Source organism: Anticarsia gemmatalis, chromosome 15, assembly GCF_050436995.1.
Source record: "Anticarsia gemmatalis isolate Benzon Research Colony breed Stoneville strain chromosome 15, ilAntGemm2 primary, whole genome shotgun sequence".
NCBI classification, from domain to species: Eukaryota; Metazoa; Arthropoda; class Insecta; order Lepidoptera; family Erebidae; genus Anticarsia; species Anticarsia gemmatalis.
The window spans coordinates 9,309,480-9,334,437 of NC_134759.1; the positions used below are offsets into that span (position 1 = coordinate 9,309,480).

General features: G+C 33.8%; 6 protein-coding genes across 6 annotated transcripts; 4 read left to right on the forward strand and 2 right to left on the reverse strand.

Moving 5' to 3' along the window:
- Nucleotides 1-773: 773 nt before the first annotated feature.
- On the forward strand, nt 774-4,238 carry LOC142978863 (beta-ureidopropionase-like). The gene has a single exon (XM_076123458.1). It carries the CDS (start codon nt 1,124-1,126, stop codon nt 2,285-2,287), a length of 1,164 nt encoding a protein of 387 aa, XP_075979573.1. The 5' UTR covers nt 774-1,123; the 3' UTR covers nt 2,288-4,238.
- A 2,641-nt stretch (nt 4,239-6,879) lies between these two features.
- On the reverse strand, nt 6,880-8,354 carry eIF2beta (eukaryotic translation initiation factor 2 subunit beta). Its single transcript, XM_076123392.1, has one exon. It carries the CDS (start codon nt 8,240-8,242, stop codon nt 7,313-7,315), a length of 930 nt encoding a protein of 309 aa, XP_075979507.1. The 5' UTR covers nt 8,243-8,354; the 3' UTR covers nt 6,880-7,312.
- Nucleotides 8,355-8,565: 211 nt separating this feature from the next.
- On the forward strand, nt 8,566-11,345 carry mRpS30 (mitochondrial ribosomal protein S30). The gene is made up of 5 exons (XM_076123491.1): nt 8,566-9,072; nt 9,164-9,302; nt 9,604-9,745; nt 10,134-10,289; nt 10,500-11,345. The coding sequence occupies exons 1-5, from the start codon at nt 8,630-8,632 to the stop codon at nt 11,270-11,272; spliced, it is 1,653 nt and encodes a 550-aa protein (XP_075979606.1). The 5' UTR covers nt 8,566-8,629; the 3' UTR covers nt 11,273-11,345.
- Nucleotides 11,346-11,647: 302 nt separating this feature from the next.
- Nucleotides 11,648-19,718, forward strand: Elp1 (elongator complex protein 1). The gene is made up of 8 exons (XM_076123330.1): nt 11,648-12,050; nt 12,294-12,510; nt 12,774-15,228; nt 15,463-15,629; nt 15,864-16,083; nt 16,375-16,579; nt 16,723-16,873; nt 19,616-19,718. The coding sequence occupies exons 1-8, from the start codon at nt 11,712-11,714 to the stop codon at nt 19,678-19,680; spliced, it is 3,819 nt and encodes a 1,272-aa protein (XP_075979445.1). The 5' UTR covers nt 11,648-11,711; the 3' UTR covers nt 19,681-19,718.
- A 39-nt stretch (nt 19,719-19,757) lies between these two features.
- Lrr47 (Leucine-rich repeat 47) lies at nt 19,758-21,665 on the reverse strand. Its single transcript, XM_076123331.1, has 4 exons — nt 20,984-21,665; nt 20,811-20,902; nt 20,448-20,602; nt 19,758-20,172 (listed from the first exon to the last, which is right to left on the reverse strand). Exons 1-4 carry the CDS (start codon nt 21,552-21,554, stop codon nt 19,758-19,760), a joined length of 1,233 nt encoding a protein of 410 aa, XP_075979446.1. The 5' UTR covers nt 21,555-21,665.
- A 129-nt stretch (nt 21,666-21,794) lies between these two features.
- LOC142978882 (uncharacterized) lies at nt 21,795-24,729 on the forward strand. The gene is made up of 7 exons (XM_076123487.1): nt 21,795-21,931; nt 22,013-22,140; nt 22,343-22,509; nt 22,707-22,942; nt 23,913-24,100; nt 24,344-24,515; nt 24,596-24,729. The coding sequence occupies exons 1-7, from the start codon at nt 21,914-21,916 to the stop codon at nt 24,683-24,685; spliced, it is 999 nt and encodes a 332-aa protein (XP_075979602.1). The 5' UTR covers nt 21,795-21,913; the 3' UTR covers nt 24,686-24,729.
- The last annotated feature ends 229 nt before the right edge of the window (nt 24,730-24,958 follow it).

The following is a 24,958-nucleotide window of genomic DNA, read 5'->3' on the forward strand; positions in this document are numbered from 1 at the left end:
ACGATATAATTGTATTACATACAGGACACTTACCTACTTTTACTTTTGGTTATACATAGTTGCTGAAAATTAAATGGGTTGTATTGTAATAAAGAGTATTTACTCTACCATATCAATAAGAATTAACTGTGCAGGACCTACCTAAGTACTTGCCATAGTCTGTTACAACCACATTTGTATATTAGTAGTAGGTCCGTCGGGCCATCTCGGGTTCGATTCCTGAATCGTGCCAAAAAAGTTTCTGTAAATAATTTTTCAGACATAGGAAGTATACTAGTGATCGAATCCGTACGTGCAGCTGGCCAGCGAAACATAAAAATACCAAATGCTCAAATAAAATGATTATCGGCAATTCAACCAAACATCAGTAAGTATCTGAAAAAAACTGCATTATTTAATCAATGTACCAGATACGTATAAGATAAGTATGCTGTGGCCTTCAAACATAACATCTAGTGTGTGGCATCCAGTTTAAGCTGGTTTGAGTTTATGATTTATCATGCTATCTGTCATTGTTTTGTACTGTTAACTTTACTGATAATAAAAACATCATAAAAATTATGTAGATACCGCACATAATTCGAAAATACTTAGATATTTTTTTTTATCAAAGATGTTTTTTTTTTCATTTTTATAGAAATGAGGTGTAACAAACTAAAAGTATCACTGTAGAATATGAAGCAGAGCGCAGAGGCGTAAGACTGCAGATCGCCATGTTCATAGATTTGAAACCTCGCGGCCCGACCGATTACGGATTTATCTAAAATCAAGGACTAAAGTGTATTATTTTAAAAAAATGTTTACTAAAGATCTCTTTGAAGTTAAACTAATTTAAGTACTCATAACTCAAGTGACTGAAATTGAATTTTTTTGTACAGTCAAATAGCGCACTTATTTATCGTTGGTTCAACATCACTATTATCCAAGTTTGACAGAAGTGATAACATTTGACACATGCTATCAGTTAAGTGATGGCTCGTTGTTTATTTAGATATTTATTATGATCTTGGCAATCTGGTGGGGAGTGGTAACGCTCCGCTGCGAATAAATTGCTACTTCATCTTGATCATTCTAGTTTTGTAAACTACAGTAGAAGCACATCTTTTAGTTACTCCTAGCCAAAATGGCAGCTTCTACAGAATTACCAAGCTTCGACAAACTCATAACTAAGGCATTATCAGGAAAAGATTTGGAAGAATTTAATAGAATACACTACGGTAGAACTAATCATCATGAATTAGATGTGAAGACTAGTAACTTGCAACAGGCAGAGAAAAATAATTTCGAGATCGCAGCCTATGACTTCCCAGCGCAAAAAGAAGATATTAGCAGCCCGCGTATCGTAAGAATTGGTATCGTTCAAAATTGTATTGCTACATCGACTGACAAACCCATTCCAGTACAAAGGCAAGCAATTTTCGATAAAATGCGCCCCATTATTGAGTGTGCTGCTAGTGAAGGCGTCAATGTGTTATGTTTTCAAGAAGCCTGGAGTATGCCATTCGCTTTCTGCACTAGAGAAAAACACCCATGGTGTCAATTCGCGGAATGCGCTAAGACTGGCCCAAGCACTCGATTCCTTCAAGAATTTGCTGTTAAGCACAATATGATTATTATATCACCCATTTTAGAAAGAGATGAAGCTCATGGTGATACAATTTGGAATACAGCAGTGGTTATAAACGAAAGTGGAAAAGTAATTGGCAAACATCGTAAGAATCATATTCCACGTGTTGGTGATTTCAATGAGTCCACTTATTACTATGAAGGCAACACTGGACATCCTGTTTTTGATACTAAATATGGTAAAATTGCTATTAATATTTGCTATGGGCGTCACCACCCTCAGAATTGGATGATGTTTGGAATCAATGGTGCAGAGATAGTGTTCAACCCTTCAGCTACTGTTGGAGGACTTAGTGAACATTTATGGGCTATAGAGGCTCGGAATGCTGCCATAGCTAACAGCTACTTCACTTGTGCAATCAACAGAGTTGGTACAGAAACATATCCCCGTGAATTTACTTCTGGAGATGGAAAACCAGCTCACAAAGACTTTGGCCATTTCTATGGATCTAGTTACATCACTGCTCCTGATGGAGCCAGAAGCCCAGGCCTATCAAGAGTGAAGGATGGCTTACTAATAGCACAAGTTGATCTGAATCTATGCCGTCAAATAAAAGATAAATGGTGCTTCAGAATGACTCAGCGTCTTGATCTATATGCCGAGAGCCTAACCAAGGCTGTTGAGCTTGATTTTGAGCCACAAATTGTCTCTGGTAATTAATAATATTTGTTTTTAAATGTATTTGTGTCACAAATTATTATGGCAAAATGTAAGTCAATGGCACTATTTTTATAAGAGTTTAAAAGTTTGTTATTAGAGACATTATTTACTAAGAACTATTGTATTTGTATTAATCTTGAAATTATTTTCGTGTTTTGCTTTTTCTATCACTGTGATAAGCATGACTGACTAGACTAATATTTCATTGTTATTATACTTACTTACTAAAACAAATCATCGAGTGTTGCTACATAATGTGTATTGCTTTGACCTTGTATCCATTACTAGCATGTAGGTATTTGAACTTTGAATAAATTAAATTTATCTTATCAATAAGCTTTGAGAAATGGAGGAAACTTACAAACAGAATTAATTCTAAAGACTTTATCTATTATACTTATTATTATTCTTTAATTCTATATCTGTAATAATTTGTACCTTTTAAATTATAATTTATACCTAGTACAAAACCGTAATTTTAATAACTCTAAGCAATTAAGTTTTATTTGATTTTGTGTTTTTATGGTTCTAACTCATAATAATCATTTTTAAATATATTTGTTTATAGTTGTTATCCTAACAACTTTTGTTATTGTTAAAGATTTAAAATGTTTATGCACCTAATCATTGTTATCTATACTTATAATAAATCTGTAGAGAGGTCAATTCTGTACATTGAATATATTTAAAAAAAAACCAATGGGGGATGTTTAGTAACGGATACTGATACCGAATCTGCAATTTATAATTTTCTTTTCTGTCTGTCTGTCTGTCTGTCCTCCGTCTGTATGTGACGCTATCACGTAAAAACTACCGGATAGAACGCACTGAAATTTGCTATATGCATAGAATAAGTAGTGGAGCAGTTCCTAGGATACTTTTTATCGCATAATTTTTCATAGATTTTTAGAAAATTGAAAAAAATACGTAGAAATCTTTCGAACCTGCGTTTCCCTAAAGATACCATAGATGGCGTTGCGAATCCATTTCACAACATTCGCAATATAGTTCGCGGCGCCTGCCGTATCGATACCTGTTGTTCGCACCAACCAATAGATGGCGTATAGTCCGCAACAAAGCATGTTTTTCCTAATTAATTTATTTTGATTGCTTTATTGTAAAAAAAATACCTTTAAAACAGGCTATACATTTATAAGATTTTCAAACATAAATGTTGTATGATTTATTACACAAAAATGTTGGTTTACGAGGGTCCGGTGCGGTCGGGATATCCTAGGTGGCAAACCGAATAATTTCGTTTGTGGTCGTTGTTCGTCGCAACTAACAGATGGCGTTGTTTTTCGAAACACATAACCAAATTAATTGGTTGCATTAAGGAAATAAATTGGATAGCTATGCAACAGACTATAGGTAAGTTTTAAAAAATAAACAACGGATGATATATAAAAAATAATTACGGGTTACGCGGTTCCGGACGTATCATCGCAAGTACCTATACATTATTAAGCATAAAATGTGTTTAGGCATCATTAGTTCAGAAAAATACCTCACATAAAATTCAAGGGCGTACAAAACTCATACCGGAAGGTCGACCAACAATGTTTCAATTTAAATACGAATCATTTAAAACTGAGTACGAACTCAGTGACCAATTATACATGGTTTGAACACAAAAGATATACCTACTCTTTGAGTATGGTAATACAGTAATGTTGTGAAATATGCGTCAAATTTACACTTTCATGGATAATTTTCCTGTATCAGCGCCTTCTACACTCCAGCAGAGTCCGGCAGTCTTGCCCCCACTCCAATTCCAAATTTCCATATTGCATAGTACTCATCGCTCTAATTTCCCCTCTAAATTTCCTATTGAATTTTTAAGAAGAGCCAAGGTCAGGCAAGCGGTCCTAAAAATGCCTAGCCAAATCTATGGCAACCCTAATCAATGTAGGATAATATGTATTTTGGAATTAAAATCTAAGTAGTTCTATGTTTTGCTTTTTATTTTCAGGAGAACGACCCAGTAACCCAAGTGTTATCGCGTTCCAAATAATTCCATTTTAAATACTTAATTCTAAACCTAGGTCAATGGCCTTACATTAAAAAAAATTGTAACGTTATTCACAATATCCTTTTTGTACTAAGTATGTTTTTTTTATCTGATTAACATTTAGGATATTTATAATATTTAAAAAAAAATCGAATCGCCTTTTTGGAATAAACGTATAATTTTATCTTGCATATTAATAGCGTTCGTGGTCGAAGTAGTAACATATCAAGTTTGAACTTTTGTTTTGTCATGAGAGAGTAAGTTCAAATCCTAACGAGTGACATTTCATTTTTGTACAATTTATTTATTTTTTTAAATTTTGTGTTAATTTTTTTAGGTGATTTAATTCAATGTTATCATTTTTTGACATATTTTTTTATTTAAATAACATTTTTATCACAATATTGAGTGAGCGAATATTTTTGTTGTCATAAATTCCGCAGTCTTTTGAAAGTATAAGTAGGTACCTACTTGGTTATTCAATATTTTAAATCTTAATCTAAATTATTAATCTATTTTTAATAGGATTGTTAGCTGCCTGTTGCAAAAAAAAATCTCTAAGATTCATTTAGTACGATCATAATATGAAATTTTATTACTCATTAATAGTCATTTATTTCAAACCCACAGCGATTCTAATGTACCGCCTGGGTATAAATATAGGTATTCTTATCTATATCTATTCTATACTTATAATAAATCTGTAGAGAGGTCAATTCTGTACATTGAATATATTTAAAAAAAAAACCAATGGGGGATGTTTAGTAACGGATACTGATACCGAATCTGCAATTTATAATTTTCTTTTCTGTCTGTCTGTCTGTCTGTCTGTCCTCCGTCTGTATGTGTCGCTATCACGTAAAAACTACCGGATAGAACGCACTGAAATTTGGTATATGCATAGAATAAGTAGTGGAGCAGTACCTAGGATACTTTTTATCGCATAATTTTTCATAGATTTTTAGAAAATTTAAAAAAATACGTAGAAATCTTTCGAACCTGCGTTTCCCTAAAGATACCATAGATGGCGTTGCGAATCCATTTCACAACATTCGCAATATAGTTCGCGGCGCGATTAAGGAAATAAATTGGATAGCTATGAAACAGACTATGTGGTAAGTTTTAAAAAATAAACAACGGATGATATAAGTATAAAAAATAATTACGGGTTACGCGGTTTCGGACGTATCATCGTAAGTATACATTATTACGCGTCTGAAGAGCTCCGGCGCAGATAGGACCTATAATAATATTCTGAATCTAGACGGGTAAGCAATGGTCAGTCTATAATAAGGTATTATATTTTACACTGTAAACTGCTACGGATACAGACGAGAGCGGAAAAGAAGGTAACCACAGGAAATCAGGCCTGCCTGAGCCTGTGTCACATTGTGTGCCCTTCGGGTCCCTTTCGTAAATAACCATTAGATGACATAAGAGTTGTTAACATTTTTATGTGTAGGTGTATCGAGTGCTTCGCAATTCGCGTGCTCAAACGAATAAGCAACAGTACGAAATTCACGCGAGCGGAGCCGCACGGGTCAGCTAGTAAAATATATTATTGGTAAAAATTAAACAAATATTTTGATTTCCATGACCCTCATTTCAGGTTGGCCCCTTTATATCTTATTACTTTTATTAACTTACACTGTTTACATGAACAAAATAAAGTTCGCCTTCACAGGAACACACAAAGTAAGTAGTTATAACAAGTTTTGAATGTGTAAATAACACTAATAGAAGATAAACAAAATTTTATTATCATTGTTATCTGGAAGCTGTTTAATAATGGAAATGTTTTAGTTCAGATCAAATAATAACATGTGAATAGAATCTCGAGTTAAGCCTTAACTTAGTAGCCAGATCATTCTCGAAGATTACACGAAGATAACATTATTGATTCTTGGTGTCTAATTTACTTTTACAAACAATTCTACCCTTTCTCATATAGATACCTACAGCTGTTGTTTGATATGCAATTCCTGGTAGATAGGCAACAACTTAGGCAAGTCCAGATTGATACTGTGGTTTTTTATCTATCATGTTATGTAGGTAAGTACCTAGGTACCTACTGTTTTATGTGGTATCTACCTACTTGCCTTATAGCATTAAGTCCCGGGTTCAAACCCCACTAGCCCCTGTTCTATTAAATTTACTTGACTGTAGAACACAGTTTGGTAACCTAGACTATCTCATATAATTTTTTAATAAAAGTAAGTGTAAGTACCTAGTAACAAGCTGGTATTCTATAGACGTCAGTAAATAACGGTATATTGCAAAAGGTAAAATAAAATTGTGTGGAGACAACCGGCATGTTACGCGTTAATTGGTAATAACGCCATCTAGTAGCAAAACATGGAAAAACGCTGTTGCACTATTTTCTTTTCATAGAAAGGATACAATTGGCGTTCAGCATTGATTTTTTCTTAATTATTTCAGATCAGTGTATTTAAAATAATTGTTTGTTTAAACTAATTTATTAGGAAAGTAACAGTGGGTAACATAACAAGATTTCTTGAACAGCTTGAGTGAAAGACAAAGAGAGGCCACATGGATAAGATTTTGAAATAAAACATCAATATATAAAACCATTGTGTATCAATGAGAATAATACAGAAGTGAGCTATACATAAATATAGGGGTTAGAATGGGGTACATTCAGGCAATAATCTTGCAACCAATTGCAAATATTTGAGCACATTACTAATTTATATTACTCATAGAATAAAACAAGCATTGAAATGGTGATAAATGAAGTGAAAATATATTTGTAATTCATCATAGGTTTTCATAAACCATAACAACACCTGTTTGGTACATATTATATTAAATTGTGTTAAATGTATGTTTATACCAAGCTATACAAAATTCTACATAATTACACAATAATTACAAAAATCAGCATCATACACTTGCTGATGTCTGTTTACAATATTTCACAAGAAACAAGTAATATTACTGTATGTACCCCAGATCCGCAACTGTAAAATTAGTTATCACTAAACACTAATACTCTATGCAGTCTTTGCACGAATGGCCGCACGCTTGCCAGTCACAGCCTGGAAACCAGATTTAATGCTGGCAACAGAGCAACGTGAGCCACAAGTTTCACATTGAAGGAAGAATAATCGAGTATCTTTCTGCAGGATGGTGTCAGGCGAGCGACATGTGTGACATGTTACATATTCCTTGATATACCGACGGAGTACATTCTCAATTTGTTTTTGCTGGAAGCGACCTTTAATGATCAGCTGACTATTACCATCCACAGATCCACTTGTTCCCAACTCAGCTAGTAAAAAGTCTAGTAAATGTTTAGGCTGTCTGTGAAGAGTTTTACAAATTTCTGTGAAATTGGCAAATGATGTTTTCTTGGTACCAATTCGTACCACTTGAGGAGGTCTCATAATGAATTTCTGCTTCTTGCCAGAAACCATGCTAGGGTTCTTCTCGCGCATGATATCGAACACACGCTCCAGAAGCTCATCATAAGTGTAGTCACGATCAGTGCCCGTCCAGTTGTCACCGGTTGTATCTTCTACGTTCTCCTGATCGTCTCCTTTGATGTCGTCCTCGAGGACAAGCTCTTCGAGGTTTTTCTTCTTCTTCTTCTTTTTAGTTTTTGAGAAGTCAATGTCTAGATCTAAGTCATCAATAACGTCGTCCTCTTGCGGCTCCTGCTCTTCGGCCGGTGGTGTTTCCGGCAAAGTATTTTCGAGTTCTTCCATATTAAAGATTGCCTTCTTTTTCTTCTTCTTTTTCTTTCCAAAGTTATCCAAATCGAGGTTATCATCTTCGGGCAAGTCTACGTCACCCGTCCCAGCGGGCGCCTCCACGCTCGTGCTCTCACCTTGATCGCCTGCTAAAGCGGCATCTATGTCGAAACCAGTCTTCTTCTTCTTTTTCTTTTTCAAAGAAGGATCAAATACCATATCGTCATCCATGATTTCGTGTAAAATTGATCACTAATTCGCTATAAAATATTCAGTGAATGGTTATATTTGAAGATAATTTGGCAGGTGGCTATCAGGCTGTGGCTTATGTCAAAACGTTGCATCAGCTTGCCGTTCAAAAATTTAGAAAGTTTTCCATAATTTCGCAATAATATTTAATTATCAAAATAATGTCTTATATATATTTTGTTATCTTAACTGATAAGAAAACATGTTTAATCTAAAAATGTTGACGTAAATATTATTTATCAGACACATTCAAAGTAATTCGTTCTAAATGGTACGCCATATGATTAATCGATTTCAGAACGAAACCTAACCTCAAAATATTATGGGATTGCAATTTGAGTAGGCCCTAATCGTATTATTTAAATAAAAATGTATCTAAACAGGGTACACCGAACTTTTCCTAAATTAAAGAAAATTATATCAAGACCTCAGTCTCAGGCGGCACTCGTAGAACAAAATGAATTCACCGAAACGCCAGAATATCCGCCGATTTTGGATCAGTCTCTTGAAGCCCGAAAATTACGCGAAAGACAAGAACTGCATCAGAAAATTCAAGAATTAAATACTGTAGAAGAAAAGCAAATTGCGTTGAATATGCCTCGTTATTATGGTTGGAGATGCATAATGTTCAATGAAGATAAAGTACCATACAATGCGATGCCTTTGGTTCAGTGTTACACAAGAAGTCACTTTATTCCTGTGGATAAACTTCCCGAATCTTACAACGAGACTGCTGCTAGTGCAGAAGCAGTGGTTCAGGAGACAAAATCACTTATTGAAGAAGCCATTGCCATTGAAAATGATGGTGTTGAGTATGTTTAATTTATATTTATAGAGAACTGTAGCTCTATAGCTTTATCGTTCGATACAAAATATATAATTTAACTACGTAACGTTTTTCAGCCGTAACTTTACTACTTCTGTTGATAAGCCTGAGGCATCTCAAAGGGAAGATGCTTTAGCTAAATGTGTTGTAAAGCAAATAAACAGAATAATCACCAACAACTTGACTGATAAAGTGCCTCATATATTATCTTCTCAGGTAAATGATTTAAAATAAATAATATATGTATACTTAATTATTTAAAATGTATTGGATCTCTTTACTCAAGTATCTAGCTAGTTTAAAACTATTTATGCCAGAGTAAAAATAATCTTGGTTGTCTGCTATATTTTTCCATTTTGAATTTACTGAAGAAAAAGGATATAGATTTTTTAAACTATGTCCTTGCTGCATATACTCTCATATATGTAATAAATAAATCTTATTCAGATTGTCTTACCACCCTGTTGCCAATGTTTGCTGTGCTATTAAGACTGTATGTGTGTTGTAATTATTCCAGGTTGATTATGATACACGTCATGAAGCATTTTGGTTCATAGGAGGTGTGGACCCTCCTCCTAAACTTATAGCTTGGAGATCAAAATACAACTGGCTAAAGAGCAGATTACATGAGCCTATTGATAGGCCTGTTCAATACATAGGTACATTTCGTTTTTATTTCTCTATAGGAAGGATCATAGAAAATTACTAATTTCATACTTACATACAATCACAACTTTTATCCATGTGTTTGAAATTTAAGGATCAAGCAAGTTGGTGGATAATTGCTTTATTGTCACATATTTATTTACATGTCCCACTTTTTCTATTCTCCTATTTGGTTGTATTTTACTGTGTCTCTCAACATACTAAACTTTCATTACAATGTGATGTGGATTGATTCTTCCAATATTTAATTGAAAGCAAACATTATTTAACAACCTTTAAGATGTGTTGACTTTAATTCATAAACATAGATGTAATACTAATGTTTATGGACATATCTTCCAATGTATTGTAATTATTATTTATATGTACTTGTTTTTTCAGGTTCACCAATGTTGACAATAAGGAATAGATTACCTTTGAAGCCTCTTATCCCATACAGTGAGGCAGAAAACCCAGAATTTAAGGTTCCCCAGTTTACCAACTTGCCTGGAAGTATTGGATACTGTGAAGACTACAGACATGGCACCAATGTACCAGGTAACTAAATATATTATTTTTCAATTTCCATTTTTATATACCACTTTAGAGTTTAGATTTTTAACTGTAATGAGTCATAATAATTTAGTAAAAGATTCTTTAAGACCTTTTACTAAATTGTATAGCAAGTGATGTGTCCCACTGGAGGTCAGAGCAGTCTGTTCTCTTCCAAATCAAGATTATTATATTGTTTTATTCCATTGTTTACAGGATACTGGCCAGGTGATTATGATGAGTTTGGCCTCATGTCTTTTCATGGCCGTGGACATATTATAGACAGAAAGGAGTCATTTGGACCAGAAGATAATCTAGAAGCTTTACATTGCCAAGCCATGAAGGCTAGTTTTGGCTGGCTCCTTGCACAGGCTAATCATCAAGGCTTTACAACCTTCAATGATGTCACATACCCACTGGTCACACAAACTGCTATAACAAATGGACAGCTATGGTCTTTATATGCATACCAGTTAAATACAATAGAAATGCACAATGATAAGGTTGACAGCAATCCAAAACACAATGTTTGCTTTGGCACAAAACCCATGAAACTTTATGACTGCATAGAAGATGGTAAAGTAAAAGGTTTGAATGAGGATGTTCTGAAAATGCTAATTCAGTTTTATTTGAATGCTCCTGAAGAACGTGAACATGAAATGAAGCCATACTTAGGTAAAGAAGTGCAAGTGGTTGCTGATATTGAAGATGATAATAAGCGTTGTTGGTTGGAATCCAGATATAAGCACTTAGTAGCCAACAGACCGAAACATTTGCTAAGGCCCGAAATATACCTCTGGGAGAAAATTTACAAAATCGAACACAAAACCAGATTCTTTGAAGCCAAGAGAAGACCATTTGAACTTGGTCAAAAGAGCCCACTCAACAGACGCTTGGATGACCATCTACCTCCTTATATTCCAAAAGCTCTGCGGCCTTATCCTAAAAGTAGAAAGAAGTTTGAGACTACTTATTATCCTAAAGTGTAAAGTTAGTATTTAAAGATATCTAATATGTTGCTAGTGTAGTGTTTTAGTTAATATTATATTATACTAAATGAAATTATGTTTTATTTCCACGATAAACTTGATGATGACCTTAAATACGAAGGATTTATTCTTGTTGAAACTTGCCTTGGCATATATTTTTTTAAGTTTAATGGTCACAGATAAGATCTTAAAAAATAATTCCATTTAAGTGACTGCTTTCAGTCTTAATAGTGATCCTGTTCCTCTTCGTAAATATAATGTAACATGTGTGTAACAAAAAGGGTAGGTTTCGAATTAGGGAAACATAAAATTCCGAACGAATCTTTCGTATCTGTCATCCTCGTGAAATTTGTCATCAACAATGTCAAGCTGACACTGACAGTATTCTCATGCAATTCCAAACGTGTTTACAATATTGTAGATTTAATACTTTTTGATAATGAAGAACTTAAATCTTTGGGTCGTGTCGGTGAACGATTTAAAACTAAAATTAGAAGACAAACTCACAGTATGCAGCGGCTGCGACGATGAGGGTTCTAGTAATGAGTTGTTTGTTTGTACGCATAACCTATGTGTGATCAACTATAATGAGAATGGAGATACAAAGTGGACGAAGGATTTGTCGGAATTTGCGTCTCCAGATAATAGACCTGTGAACATAACGTTCCTCACGTTGACAAATGCTTTGTGCGTCGGACTCGCGAATGGTGAGCTAATTACGATCAGCGATGGCGGTAATACGTATGATTTAGCCGGAACCTGCGACAATGGATTGTTGGTATGTTTAGATTTAAATTAATAAAAAACTTTACAAACTGTTATACTACTGTATATTGCACCTATATAACAACAATGTTGGGATTTATTAATTCATCCCCAGATTTGATTTCATAAGTATTTGTTACTTTTCATCATTTATGTTGTTTGAAATAAATCATAAATTTTACATTTAAAAACATTTTGTTTATATTCATTGTGATAATGCTTATGTTATGTAAAAATTACTAATTTGAATGATCAGGCTATGGAATGGAGTCCAGACCAAGAGCTGCTTGTACTAGTAACTAAAGACATGAACATGATCTTAATGAACATGTTTGATCCCATCAATGAAGGGAACTTGTTGAATGAAGACTTTGGTGAGAAGCAGTTCATCACAGTTGGCTGGGGGAAGAAGGAGACACAGTTCCATGGCTCTGCTGGCAAACAAGCTAGAGTCAAGAGTGAAGTTACTGCAGGTATTGTTTTAATATGAATTGAGTAATTAAATGTATCTTTAGTAAATGAAGGAGCTTCATTAAATGAGTCCATAATCAAGTGGAGACATCAGACAAGAATTTGAGGTATGAGTGACCCTAATTCTTTATAACTCATCTTTTATCTTATTTTTTATGGAAATATTTGTTTGCAAGCTGCCTTGATAAAAATGGCATGTGTAATTTTCAGATGCAATAACAACCACCATAAGTTACGCTGTTAAAAGCTTTATCTTTTCTTGCAGATGAAACTTTATCAGACAGTACAGTGAAAATATCATGGAGAGGCGATGGCAACTTGTATGCCATAGGCTTCACAATGGATGGTATTAGAAGATTCAAAGTATTTGACAAAGAAGGAAACTTACAGTATACCAGTGAAAAACAACAAGGATTAGAATCAAATTTGTCTTGGAGGCCAAGTGGCAATCTCATAGCAACAACACAGAAACTCAATGAAAAATACATTGTGTCTTTCTTTGAAAAGAATGGTTTAAAACATGGTGAATTTGATATACCAGTAAATTCAAACACTATAGTAGAAGATATTACCTGGAGTTCTGATTCAGAAGTACTCACTTTACAGTGTAGGGACATGACAACAAATACACAGTTAATATTACTCTATACTATTGGCAACTACCACTGGTATCTCAAACAGACTCTCGAGTTCTCTAATGAACAAAGGATAAGTAAAATAATGTGGGACAATGACTTTGATATAATAAATAATAAGAAATTACATGTATTTCTGCACAATGGACAACATTTATCTTATACTTGGATTTGGAATGTAGATCACAGTAGAGGCATAGGTGATAATGATGATGCAGTAGTTGCAGTCATAGATGGCAAGAAAGTTTTACTGACAGGTTTCAGACAGACTGTTGTGCCTCCCCCTATGTGCTCTTTTGAAGTAAACCTGGATGCAAATGTCACTTCCATACATTTTGCTCCTCGAGCAACTGACACCAATCCAAATTCGTTCTTTGTATGTACTGCAGATAACAAATTAGTATTTTACAAACATACTAATAAGTTTCCTCTACAATATGAATTGTATAAAACTGTGGACATTCCACAATTAGAGTTTCCATTTCAAAATTACAACTGGTTTTGGGTCAATCATGACACAGTTGTAAGTGTGGCAGTTGAAGGTGGTTATGACTTAGTTGAATATACAATTGGAGCAGATAAAATTGAAAAAAAGAGGTCCAGTTATGTTCCTGCAGGTGTCACAAAGATTCAGCCACATCCAACAGAAACATCTTCTGTATTTTTACAACTGCAAAGTAAAAGTATAGTCCTTTATGAATTAGGAAAAGATATTGACATCTCACAAGACAGTCAAATCATGGCGCCTTTTGATGTTATTTGTCAAAAATTCAATGTATTTGCAGTTGAAAATGAGTTGCAGTTCATAGGTCTATCTCATAAGGGCCAACTGTACATCAATGACAAAATGACTATGAATAATGTCAGTTCATACTATGTTCACAGTCACTTCCTCTTGGTGACCACTCTCCAACATGTATTACTATGTGCAGAATTAACAAATGCAGGCATTGAAGCAATTTCTGAATACCAGAAGACTGAATCAGATCATGTTTATAAGAGAAAGATTGAAAGGGGAGCCAAGTTGGTAATAGCTGTCCCTAATGACACAAGAACAGTGTTCCAATTACCCAGAGGAAACCTAGAAACCATTCAACCAAGACCTTTATCTTTGAAAATTATTGGAGAGTTTCTGGACAAACTTCAGTACCATGAGGCATTCGATTTAATGAGGAAACAAAGAATCAATTTGAACCTTATCTATGATCATGATCCTAATAAGTTTGTGGAAAATATTGACACATTTTTGGAGTCTGTCAAAAACAATTCTTGGTTGAATCTGTTCTTATCTGATTTGGAAAACTTGGATGTGACAAAAACGATGTATGCTAGCAGTTATGCGTCAAAAGATAAAGCAACAAATGGAGTTGATACTAAGATTCAGAAGATATGTGATATTGTTAGAGAACATTTGAAGAAAAGATCAGATAGTGACAGTAAAGTACTACCATTGCTGACAACTTTTGTGAAGAAAAATACAGTTGAGGATATGGAAAAGGCTCTTTTGATTATAAAAGAACTCAAAGTTCAAGAGTCAGGTGGTTCAAAACTGCCTGTAGGGTCTGATGAAGCCTTAAAATACTTATTATACATGGTTGATGTGAACAATCTGTTTGATGTTGCTTTGGGAATGTATGATTTCGACTTAGTGCTGTTAGTTGCTAATAAATCACAGAAAGATCCTAAAGAATATGTTCCAATGCTTGATGAACTGAATGAGATGGAGGAGAACTACAAAAGGTTTACAATAAACAAACATTTGAAGAGGTTTGATAGGGCAGTGGAAAGCCTTGTACTATGTGGTACTAGTAGGCATAATGAGTTGAAAACTTTTGTGAAGTACCACAGCCTTTATAGAGAAGCTTTAGCCCTATTTTCTCCAAGTGATGAGATATTTAAAGAAATATCAGATGATTTTGGCCTCTATTTAAAATTAAAGAAGCAGTACACAGAAGCTGGTGTGATATATGAACGAGCCAGCAATATAGAAAAGGCCATTGAATGTTACAAGGATGCTTTGGAATGGGAACTGGCGATTAGTTTAGCTATTTCATGGCCTGAGGACCAATTCAAGTCTCTATGCTGGTATGTATTTGTCATAACATTTAATATTGTTAATGCTTTGACTGCATCCCTATTGTAATAAAGCATATTTTATAATCCCTATTGGGTTGTAATCTAACACCCTGCCTAATTTGATTGAAATAGATTCAGCCATTATCACATAAAATAATGATAGACAAAACAACACTTTGACATTGTAACATTATATAGAAAATATTAAGTATTATATTCACACTCAAATTAATATTGTTCCAGGGACCTGGTAGAGGGATTAAAAGAAGAAAAACGCCACAAGGAAGCTCTGATCATCTTGGAGCAGTATTATGGTAAAGGTGAAGAAGCTGTCTCATATGCTGTTGAATGTGGACAATATAAAACAGCATTGAGGCTTTGTTCACAACACAAGCTGTCTCATTTGAAAGGTAATTATCTCTAGTATTTTATAAAGAAAAATTGAATTATTATTTACTTAGAACCCTGTTCAAAGGATAACATTAGTTTTCAACAGTTCATGAGATACTCAGTTTTATCTAAGTTACTGCTAATATTGAAACTTGTATTTTACTTAAGTATTTCTTGCAAAATTCATTTTAAAATGCTACTATTTTTATACCAGCTGTCCCCTTATTTAAATCACATCATGTTATTTGTTCCAGAAGCGAAGGTTCTACTAAATTTGCTAGAAGAATACAACAACATAAAGGAACAAATAGAGACAAGTTGGGCGAACTTTATAAGGCACAGGGATCGCCTGCAATTTGTTAGAGTGAACAAAACTAAGCATCCAGTAGACACATACGACTTCTATACTAACAAAGACAGTGATCTTTATTCGGATGCAGGCAGTACTATTGCGTCTTCGTCTAGAGGTTCCACGTAAGTTGTATAGCATTAACAATGATAAAAAGTAATATGGTATAGTACTAATTCAAGTATAGATCAACGTTTCGCTTGCAATTATGCTGTCCATGTAGTGATAAGTACAATACCATCATCACTGATGGCAGGGGCGTGGCTTCGATTCCCATAGGCAACAAATAGTTGTTGTAGTTTAAATAGTAATATATTATGTCCATTATAATAATGTTTGTAATAAAACCTTAGACAATTTTTGAGCGTTTTATGTTACACATATTATGTTATTTAATTGTGTATGTTTTGTTTCAGCCGATCATTCCGTTCAAGTAAGAACAGAAGAAAACATGAGCGAAAAGTGGCGTCACTGAAAGAGGGCTCGCAGTATGAAGATGTTGCACTCGTGATGGCTTTACACACGCTAGTTGTAGCCACATTTGATCTGAGATTGTTAGTGAAGGAGGTTATCATAGCCCTAAGCTATTTTAGTAAGGATAAAGAAGCTTTCTTACTACAGGTAAACTCTTAAACTTAAGTTAATGACATAATCTTCGCCAAATTTATGGTTTATTTCAAGTGGGGTCACTTAGATGTATTAGCTAATCTCATAAGTAGTAGTTATTTCAACTTCGAGGTGATTTATTGATGTTTTGTTCACAGTCGTCTTTGGAGAAAGTACTTAAAGATATGAAGGACAGTTTTAAGGACATCTGGACAAATGAGCTGGTGCTAGAAGCGACTAATGCTAGCATAGCTGCCCTAAATGTTCCAGAGGGACAAAGTATAGTACCACAGGGCATTGCCACACTTGGTAAGCATGAATATGATATATTACTGAATATCTTATAAAATCCATTAGATTAAACTCTACAAGAGCCTTAATATGTGTACGTTACGCTAGCAAGAAAGTGTCACCTAGAGTGATATAAGTAGAACGTATAATTAGTGCGCAATCTGCTGTAAATGTGCGCCGCATAAAAAAATTGTGCGTGTTGTAGTTTTGAAAAAAAAACGTAAAAACGATTCCTGCTGGAGTAACGTTGTTCTAGCAAGAAAATTCTAGACGAATTATCGGAGAGATAAAATACATACATGGGCAGAGAGCTTATATTTGTGCAAGTATGTGCGCCATAAATATAATTTGTGCGTCTTCAGGTTTTCGAGATATTGCGTTTCTCGCTGCAGTAACGTTTTGCAAATTCGTGTATCTCCAAGACCATTTTATGTGCGCCTGTAGAATGAACATACACGAATAGCTCTTAATTTGTGCATATTTGTGACATAATTAGATGCCAGATAATATTTATAATTTTCAAGTAATCGCGCTTTATTGAAAACTTAAAAAAATATTGTAGCGCCTAAATGAGAAGACGTATAAGCTCGCTAAAAACTGTATTCGTTCCATCTTTTTGTTTATAATTACCATAAAAAGTTTCAAAACAGAACCTACAAGCGTTAATGAATAATATTACTAAAAGTCGAAACGACGGCATCATAACTTTGACGCCAACAAACAAGAAACTGGCTCAACCTAAGATGTGTAGATGTAAACCAAAAATTAGTGCATTTATCAAATAATATATAGTAAAAATATCCAGCTTCAACTGTTTCGTGTTAAGTAAATATTAATATCAAACCAAAACAGTTATTCAGCGCAGGTTATCCGACCAAATTCGAATGACTACAAAAAAGCGACGGATTCATACGTATCGATGACCTCCTTTATTAAACGTATTACACCTAAACTGTGTTCGTACAGTCACGCTCAAATGTTCGTTGGGAATTATTATTACAATGACCTAATAAAAATATAATATATGTAATATACCTAGGTATTAAATGTACTTTCTGATCATATGAAATCAAAAAGCTTGTTGGTTTAAAAAAATATTATTTTTATTATCATAATCATGATTCTTAAAGTAATTATGGCAACAAATCACAGATCAAATTTTCTACCTATAAATATTAGAACAAACATTGTTCAATTAAACTATTTGTACCTTGTATAGTCATTTGGTATTATTTAAAATCACAGATCAGTTTTTCATTTACTTAAGTACACAAACAATAAAATCACTTAAAGTAGTTCAGTACCATCATGGCGTGAAATTTAAATATTAAGTAGTTGTTGTTTTGGCCGAGATATAATTATGTTTTGGTTAGGTATGATTATATAGTACGCGAACGTAATAAAAACCTATAGAGCGTTATATTTTGTTATCAATTTATGTTTTTTAAAGAATAGCCGGATTTGAAAACTTCAACTCAAGTTTCACATATCGGGCTGCTTAGGTTTGGGTTTTCAAATTAGGCAATTAATAAAAGGATAAAAAAGAATAATAATTTTAACCGGTCTATACTACGTTCGCGTATCATACTATCATACCCAAAACTAAATTATATCTCGGCCAACAAATGATGTACATAATCGTGCGCAAAGTTACCGGAACAGCTAGAATAGAATGATAGAAGAATAGGTATGTTTAATTTAATCAAAAGTTATTTATTTTTAACTATTTTCTACTGCACTGTACTCGGGCACAATACGTTTCAACCAGTTAGCGAGTAAAGTTAAGAAGGTCATCGACACGTATGAATCCGTCGCTTTTTTGTAGTCATTCGAATTTGGTCGGATAACCTGCGCTGAATAACTGTTTTGGTTTGATATTAATATTTACTTAACACGAAACAGTTGAAGCTGGATATTTTTACTATATATTATTTGATAAATGCACTAATTTTTGGTTTACATCTACACATCTTAGGTTGAGCCAGTTTCTTGTTTGTTGGCGTCAAAGTTATGATGCCGTCGTTTCGACTTTTAGTAATATTATTCATTAACGCTTGTAGGTTCTGTTTTGAAACTTTTTATGGTAATTATAAACAAAAAGATGGAACGAATACAGTTTTTAGCGAGCTTATACGTCTTCTCATTTAGGCGCTACAATATTTTTTTAAGTTTTCAATAAAGCGCGATTACTTGAAAATTATAAATATTATCTGGCATCTAATTATGTCACAAATATGCACAAATTAAGAGCTATTCGTGTATGTTCATTCTACAGGCGCACATAAAATGGTCTTGGAGATACACGAATTTGCAAAACGTTACTGCAGCGAGAAACGCAATATCTCGAAAACCTGAAGACGCACAAATTATATTTATGGCGCACATACTTGCACAAATATAAGCTCTCTGCCCATGTATGTATTTTATCTCTCCGATAATTCGTCTAGAATTTTCTTGCTAGAACAACGTTACTCCAGCAGGAATCGTTTTTACGTTTTTTTTTCAAAACTACAACATGCACAATTTTTTTATGCGGCGCACATTTACAGCAGATTGCGCACTAATTATACGTTCTACTTATATCACTCTAGGTGACACTTTCTTGCTGGCGTAACGTACACCCTTAATATATTATAATATATTTTTAATAATTAAGAATGCCTGAGTTTGTGAGCCATATCATAGACTTATACTCTATGATATGGCTCAAAAACTCAAGTATCACAATTTGTATTAACAATTTGATTTCTTCTTTTTCAGAACCACACATTAGAATAGCCCCAGTGATATCAGACATCAGTTGGAAACTTGATGGCCTTAATTAAACAAATCAGTAATAAATAAGTTTTTATTGTGCAATTCATTTTTTTGTTTCATTCACACACACATTACAATATCTTAATCATCTATTAAAGCACTTTGGAGAGCAAAAATAACATTGAACTGTAACAGTACTCTTTCTATTACTATTAAACACAACAACTCTGAAATAATCTTTTAATTGAAACTCCTTGTTCATGTAAAAGCTGTTGTTGACTACTGGCGAGCCACAGACACACATGTTAGCATTGTCGAGGAACTCAACAAGAGTCCTAGGTATTATATTTGGAGCATAGAAGAACTTTTGCTTGAGAACTACTTTAGAAGCAATGTCAACTAAACTGCCAATGTAAAATTCCCAGGGAGAATGTTTTACAAGCTGCATAGGTGTTTCTGTTGTATCAAATTTATTTTCTGAGAGGTCTATGTATTCCAATCTGCATTGTAGTAAGCTACAGGGTAGTGATGTTAATTCATTCTGGGACATTGTTAGGTACCTGGAAATAAATAAGAAAAATATAAAATGCTAGCTTTTCTCGCGACTTTGACTGTGGGTACAGATTTACAGGAAAATAAGTATTCTATGTATATCTTAAACCAGAATTAATTACACATCTGTGAACCAAATATTATCAAAATTGGTTTCAGTACATTGACATAAACATCTACACAGTTATTCATCCAAACCTCAAACTTTCACATTTAGAATAAGAAAAGATGCACAAATAGTTAACACAGTTATTCAACAAAATATCATTTTAATAATGGTTACCTTAGACTGCTCATTCTGCCAATAGTAGTTGGTAGTTTATCTAACATATTGTTGTCTAATTTCAATGTGACTAGTTTTTGCAACTTCCACATAGATTTTGGTAGATGTCCTAGTTTATTTCCACTTATGTCTAATAGCTTCAGCACTTTTGTAATCTGGAAGTCATTAGTTGTTTGTAATGCTATTCAATTATTTTTATATGGTACTTAACTTATGCCCGGTTTCTGACACACATTAAGTAGTAGTTTATCTTTTCAAACTGTAATTTTTATATGAGCTTAAACAGTATTGAATAGATGAACTACCCCTAAATATACCTCAGAAACCGGGGGGAAGACAATACTCTTTATTTATTATAATTACCTGTGGTCCTAATAACCACCTCCAATCCACTTCACCCTTGACACCGATCTGATTATTTGATAAATATAATTCACACAGACTCGGCATCCTACCTGTAAATATTAAAAAGTAATAAATTACTTGTATTTTTTCAAGTGTGCATTATAATATTGTAAACATGTTTTACCACTTACCAAATTCTGGAGGTAATTTTTCTATAGCATTATTACTTAAATCTAAGACAGTCAGTTGTTTCAATAATAAAATATCTCGTCGAAAGTTGCACAGGTTCAACCCGTTTATGTAAAGAGATTCTAGTGTTCTTGGGAGGCCTTTCACAGGAAATTCACTTCTATCGCGTATAACTAGTTTCGTGGGAGCATTGTCTTTGTGTGTAACACTTAAACTTGTCAAAGGCGCTATTTGTAAGTTCTTGGTATCGCCGGTAATACATGACTTCAATAAACGCATGAAACATTTTAGCTGAATAGCCTCGCTCTTTATACACAGATCGTGAGGCGGTTCTTCAAATCTTAATGTCGTTTTCCCTTCATTTAAACACTTCGCAAACACCTGCTTTATTCGCTTCACACTGTATTTAGTCCCAGCTTTGTTTACAGATGAAAAATGTATGATAAAATAATCAGTCTCACGTTTTGGTTCTTTACCCAATGCAAGCGTAGATTTTAAATATTTTCCGCTTGATCTTATATTTAAATTGCTGTGTAGTCTATTTACAACTTCTACTTGGCACTGTAACTTCATTATTTAACCATATAAACTATTATAGCAAGAAGAAAGAACAAAATTTATACAGATCATTTACACAGACCGCGCCAAAAGTCCAAAACAATGTGAAAGTCAACGTCAAGTCAAACTGTCATCAAATAAGTTAAAAACAGATGTTCCATCTGCTTATTTCTGCACGACAAAATAAGTTATTGCTATACTGAAAAATCATGTTCAAAGTGTGGCAATTATATTTTAATGTCAAAGTGACGTTACTAACGTCAAATTTTGGCATTATTTTTATTGGTGTCTGGTGGCAGAATTTTGTGTTATAATTTTTTTCCGTAGAAGAACATTTTCTTATCACTGCTAATAAACAACAATATTTCTTAATAATGTCTATAACAACTCTGGTTCGTGTTGCAGTCGTTAAAGTGATGTGGCATTCCATAGTCTATCAAACCGGCTAACTACATTAATTCTTGTGTTTACAGTATTATTTACACTTGAAGAGGGAGAATGCTCATGAAGACTCCATATGGTGCTGTGGCTGGAGTAAAATAGACCACGAGAAACCGCCGAAAGACACTGAAAATGAGAACGAAAATAATGAAAACTCACAGTACGTTTCTAACCTTAAACTATGCATCTTGAAATATAAAACGATCGCCTTTTCGTGATATTGCAATACTGAAATCACTAAACAGTAATTTTATCTATTTTGTAATATTTGTATTCTGGTTTATATCTTTTATGGTATATAAACAGTAAATTTTAGGCAAGTGTAATAGAATTAGTGATTGTCATTTCTATTTTCATTTCAGGGACTCAAATCACTCAGAAGCTGGTTCTGAGAATTACATGATCACTGGAGGGTTAGATGACTTGATCAAAGTCTGGCATTTAGAGAATGGCAAAGTTGAAGAGAAGTTTCAATTAGAAGGACATTCTCTTGGTGTTATTTCAGTAGCTGTAAGCCCTGATGGGAAAAGTAAGTATATTTTGCAACAATACCTAATATACATAAATATAGATATTTTTGCAAATTAACTTTTAATACAAGCTATTAATATAATGATTGTATAACATTACTATTAATTGCATAACAAAACTGTACTACTGCTATGTACTACTATGCATGTCAGTGTCCAATTATTTATATAAATTATGTTTTAAAATCCATTTCAGCTTTAGCTAGTAGTTCTCAAGACTCATCCCTCATCTTATGGGACCTGACAAATGGAGAGAAACTGAAGACAATGGAGACAGGACCCACTGATGTATGGACACTAGACTTCTCACCAGATGGCAAGCATGTGATATCTGGCAGTAATGCAGGAAAGATATTGATATTTGGAGTTGAAAGTGGAAAGCAGGAACAGACACTGGACACTAGAGGGAAATTCACATTGAGTGTTGCTTATGTATGATGCATTTCACTGAGAAATCTTAATTTCTTAATTGATTTAACAGTAATATTTCATAACATAGTTCTATTTATTAAAGTAAAAAAAATTATAGAACACTAGCTGACCCGCGCAACTTCGCTTGCGTCACATAAGAGAGAATGAGTCAGAATTTTCCACGTTTTTACTGTTACTTTGCTCCTATTGGGCGTAGCGTGATGATATAAAATATGTTTTTTTTTGTCACGAAAAATATTCTTAAAATTATTTGTATCTATATCTTATCTATACTAATATATAAAGCTGAAGAGTTTGTTTGTTTGTTTGTTTGAACGCGCTAATCTCAGGAACTACTGGTCCGATTAGAAAAATTCTTTCAATGTTAGATAGCCCTTTTACCGAGGAAGGCTATAGGCTATATATCATTACGCTACGACCAATAGGAGCAGAGCAGCAGCAAAAAATGTTACAAAAACGGGGAAAATTTTTACTCATTCTCTCTTATGTGACGCAAGCGAAGTTGCGCGGGTCAGCTAGTCTCTTAATAAAACGAAGTCGCGCTAAGGCATATCCGCCATTAAAACAGTTGCCATGACAACGGAATTTTGTTATTTTTATGTCATTATTATATTGATTATTCGGGAGTTCGTCCGCCACCTGAATTTTCCCGGAAATGCGTCATTTTCCCGGGGTAAAAAGTAGCCTATGTCCTTTCTCGGGTATCAAAATATCTCCACACCAAATTTCATGCAAATTGGTTCAGTAGTTTAGGCGTGATTGAGTAGCAGACAGACAGACAGACAGACAGACAGACAGACAGAGTTACTTTCGCATTTATAATATTAAGTATGGATAATATTAAGACATGTATTTCATTGATGGATTTCCAATATTAACCATAAATTAACCATAAACTACCTGATCTTTTAAGTAGTTTGCTACAAACAATTTTTTGAATGTTTCTCAGTTATAATTTTTTATTCTTCAGAGTCCAGATGGAAAGTATATAGCAAGTGGAGCTTTGGATGGGATCATAAACATATTTGATGTAGCACAAGGAAAGTTAGTCCACACACTAGAAGGACACGCCATGCCTATTAGAAGTCTGTGCTTCTCACCAGATTCACAATTGCTTCTTACTGCCTCTGATGATGGACATATGAAACTTTATGATGTGTAAGTTGAATAAGTTGAAAATCATCTTTTAATAGTATTTATTGTACTTTTTTATACCAAGCATGTTAGCTCTTTTATATGGCCCTGTTTTAACATTGTGAACAGTAGAAAACAAGTCAATTCATGTAATTCCCCTTGAAAAAACAATGAAGTGTGCTGAATATATAAGTAGGGGGTTCCCCTGTATTTTTCAAATTATTACTCTAGTACCATTCTTGTTCAGTAAATTTCTTTTTGTTCCAGTGTTCATGCAAACTTAGCTGGAACGTTATCAGGTCATGCATCCTGGGTTCTTTCAGTGGCATTCTCACCTGACGGCAAAAGATTCGTGTCAGGCAGTGCCGATCGCACAGTCAGGGTTTGGGATTTAGATAGCATGCAGTGCCAACATGTATTCAAAGAACACAGCGACCAGGTAAGAAAAAATATGTTAAAATTTTAATAAATGGTATATGCAAGAGTATGTTGTCTTTAAAATATTTTTTTTGTTTACAGGTTTGGGGTGTGAAGTTCAACGCCGAAAGTAATAAAATAATGTCTGTATCGGAAGATAAAAGTATGAATGTTTATGACTGCCCATTATAATTAATTGTAATAAGTGTAATAATATTAAATATGTTTAAATTATACATTGCGTTCTTGATTTAAACCTAGATTATGTATAGTTTTAAGTCTCTTTAATTTTTGATGATAGAATTTCAATTATAATAATCAATAGGTATCATTAGGGCATTGTTCTGAATGGGCCAAGGGTTGAGATCTTTATTACAATGTTAATTAAATTATATAATACATTATGGACTTTACCATCAAACTGAGCTTTACAAATACGAGTCATGCTTTTCCAATGCCAGGATC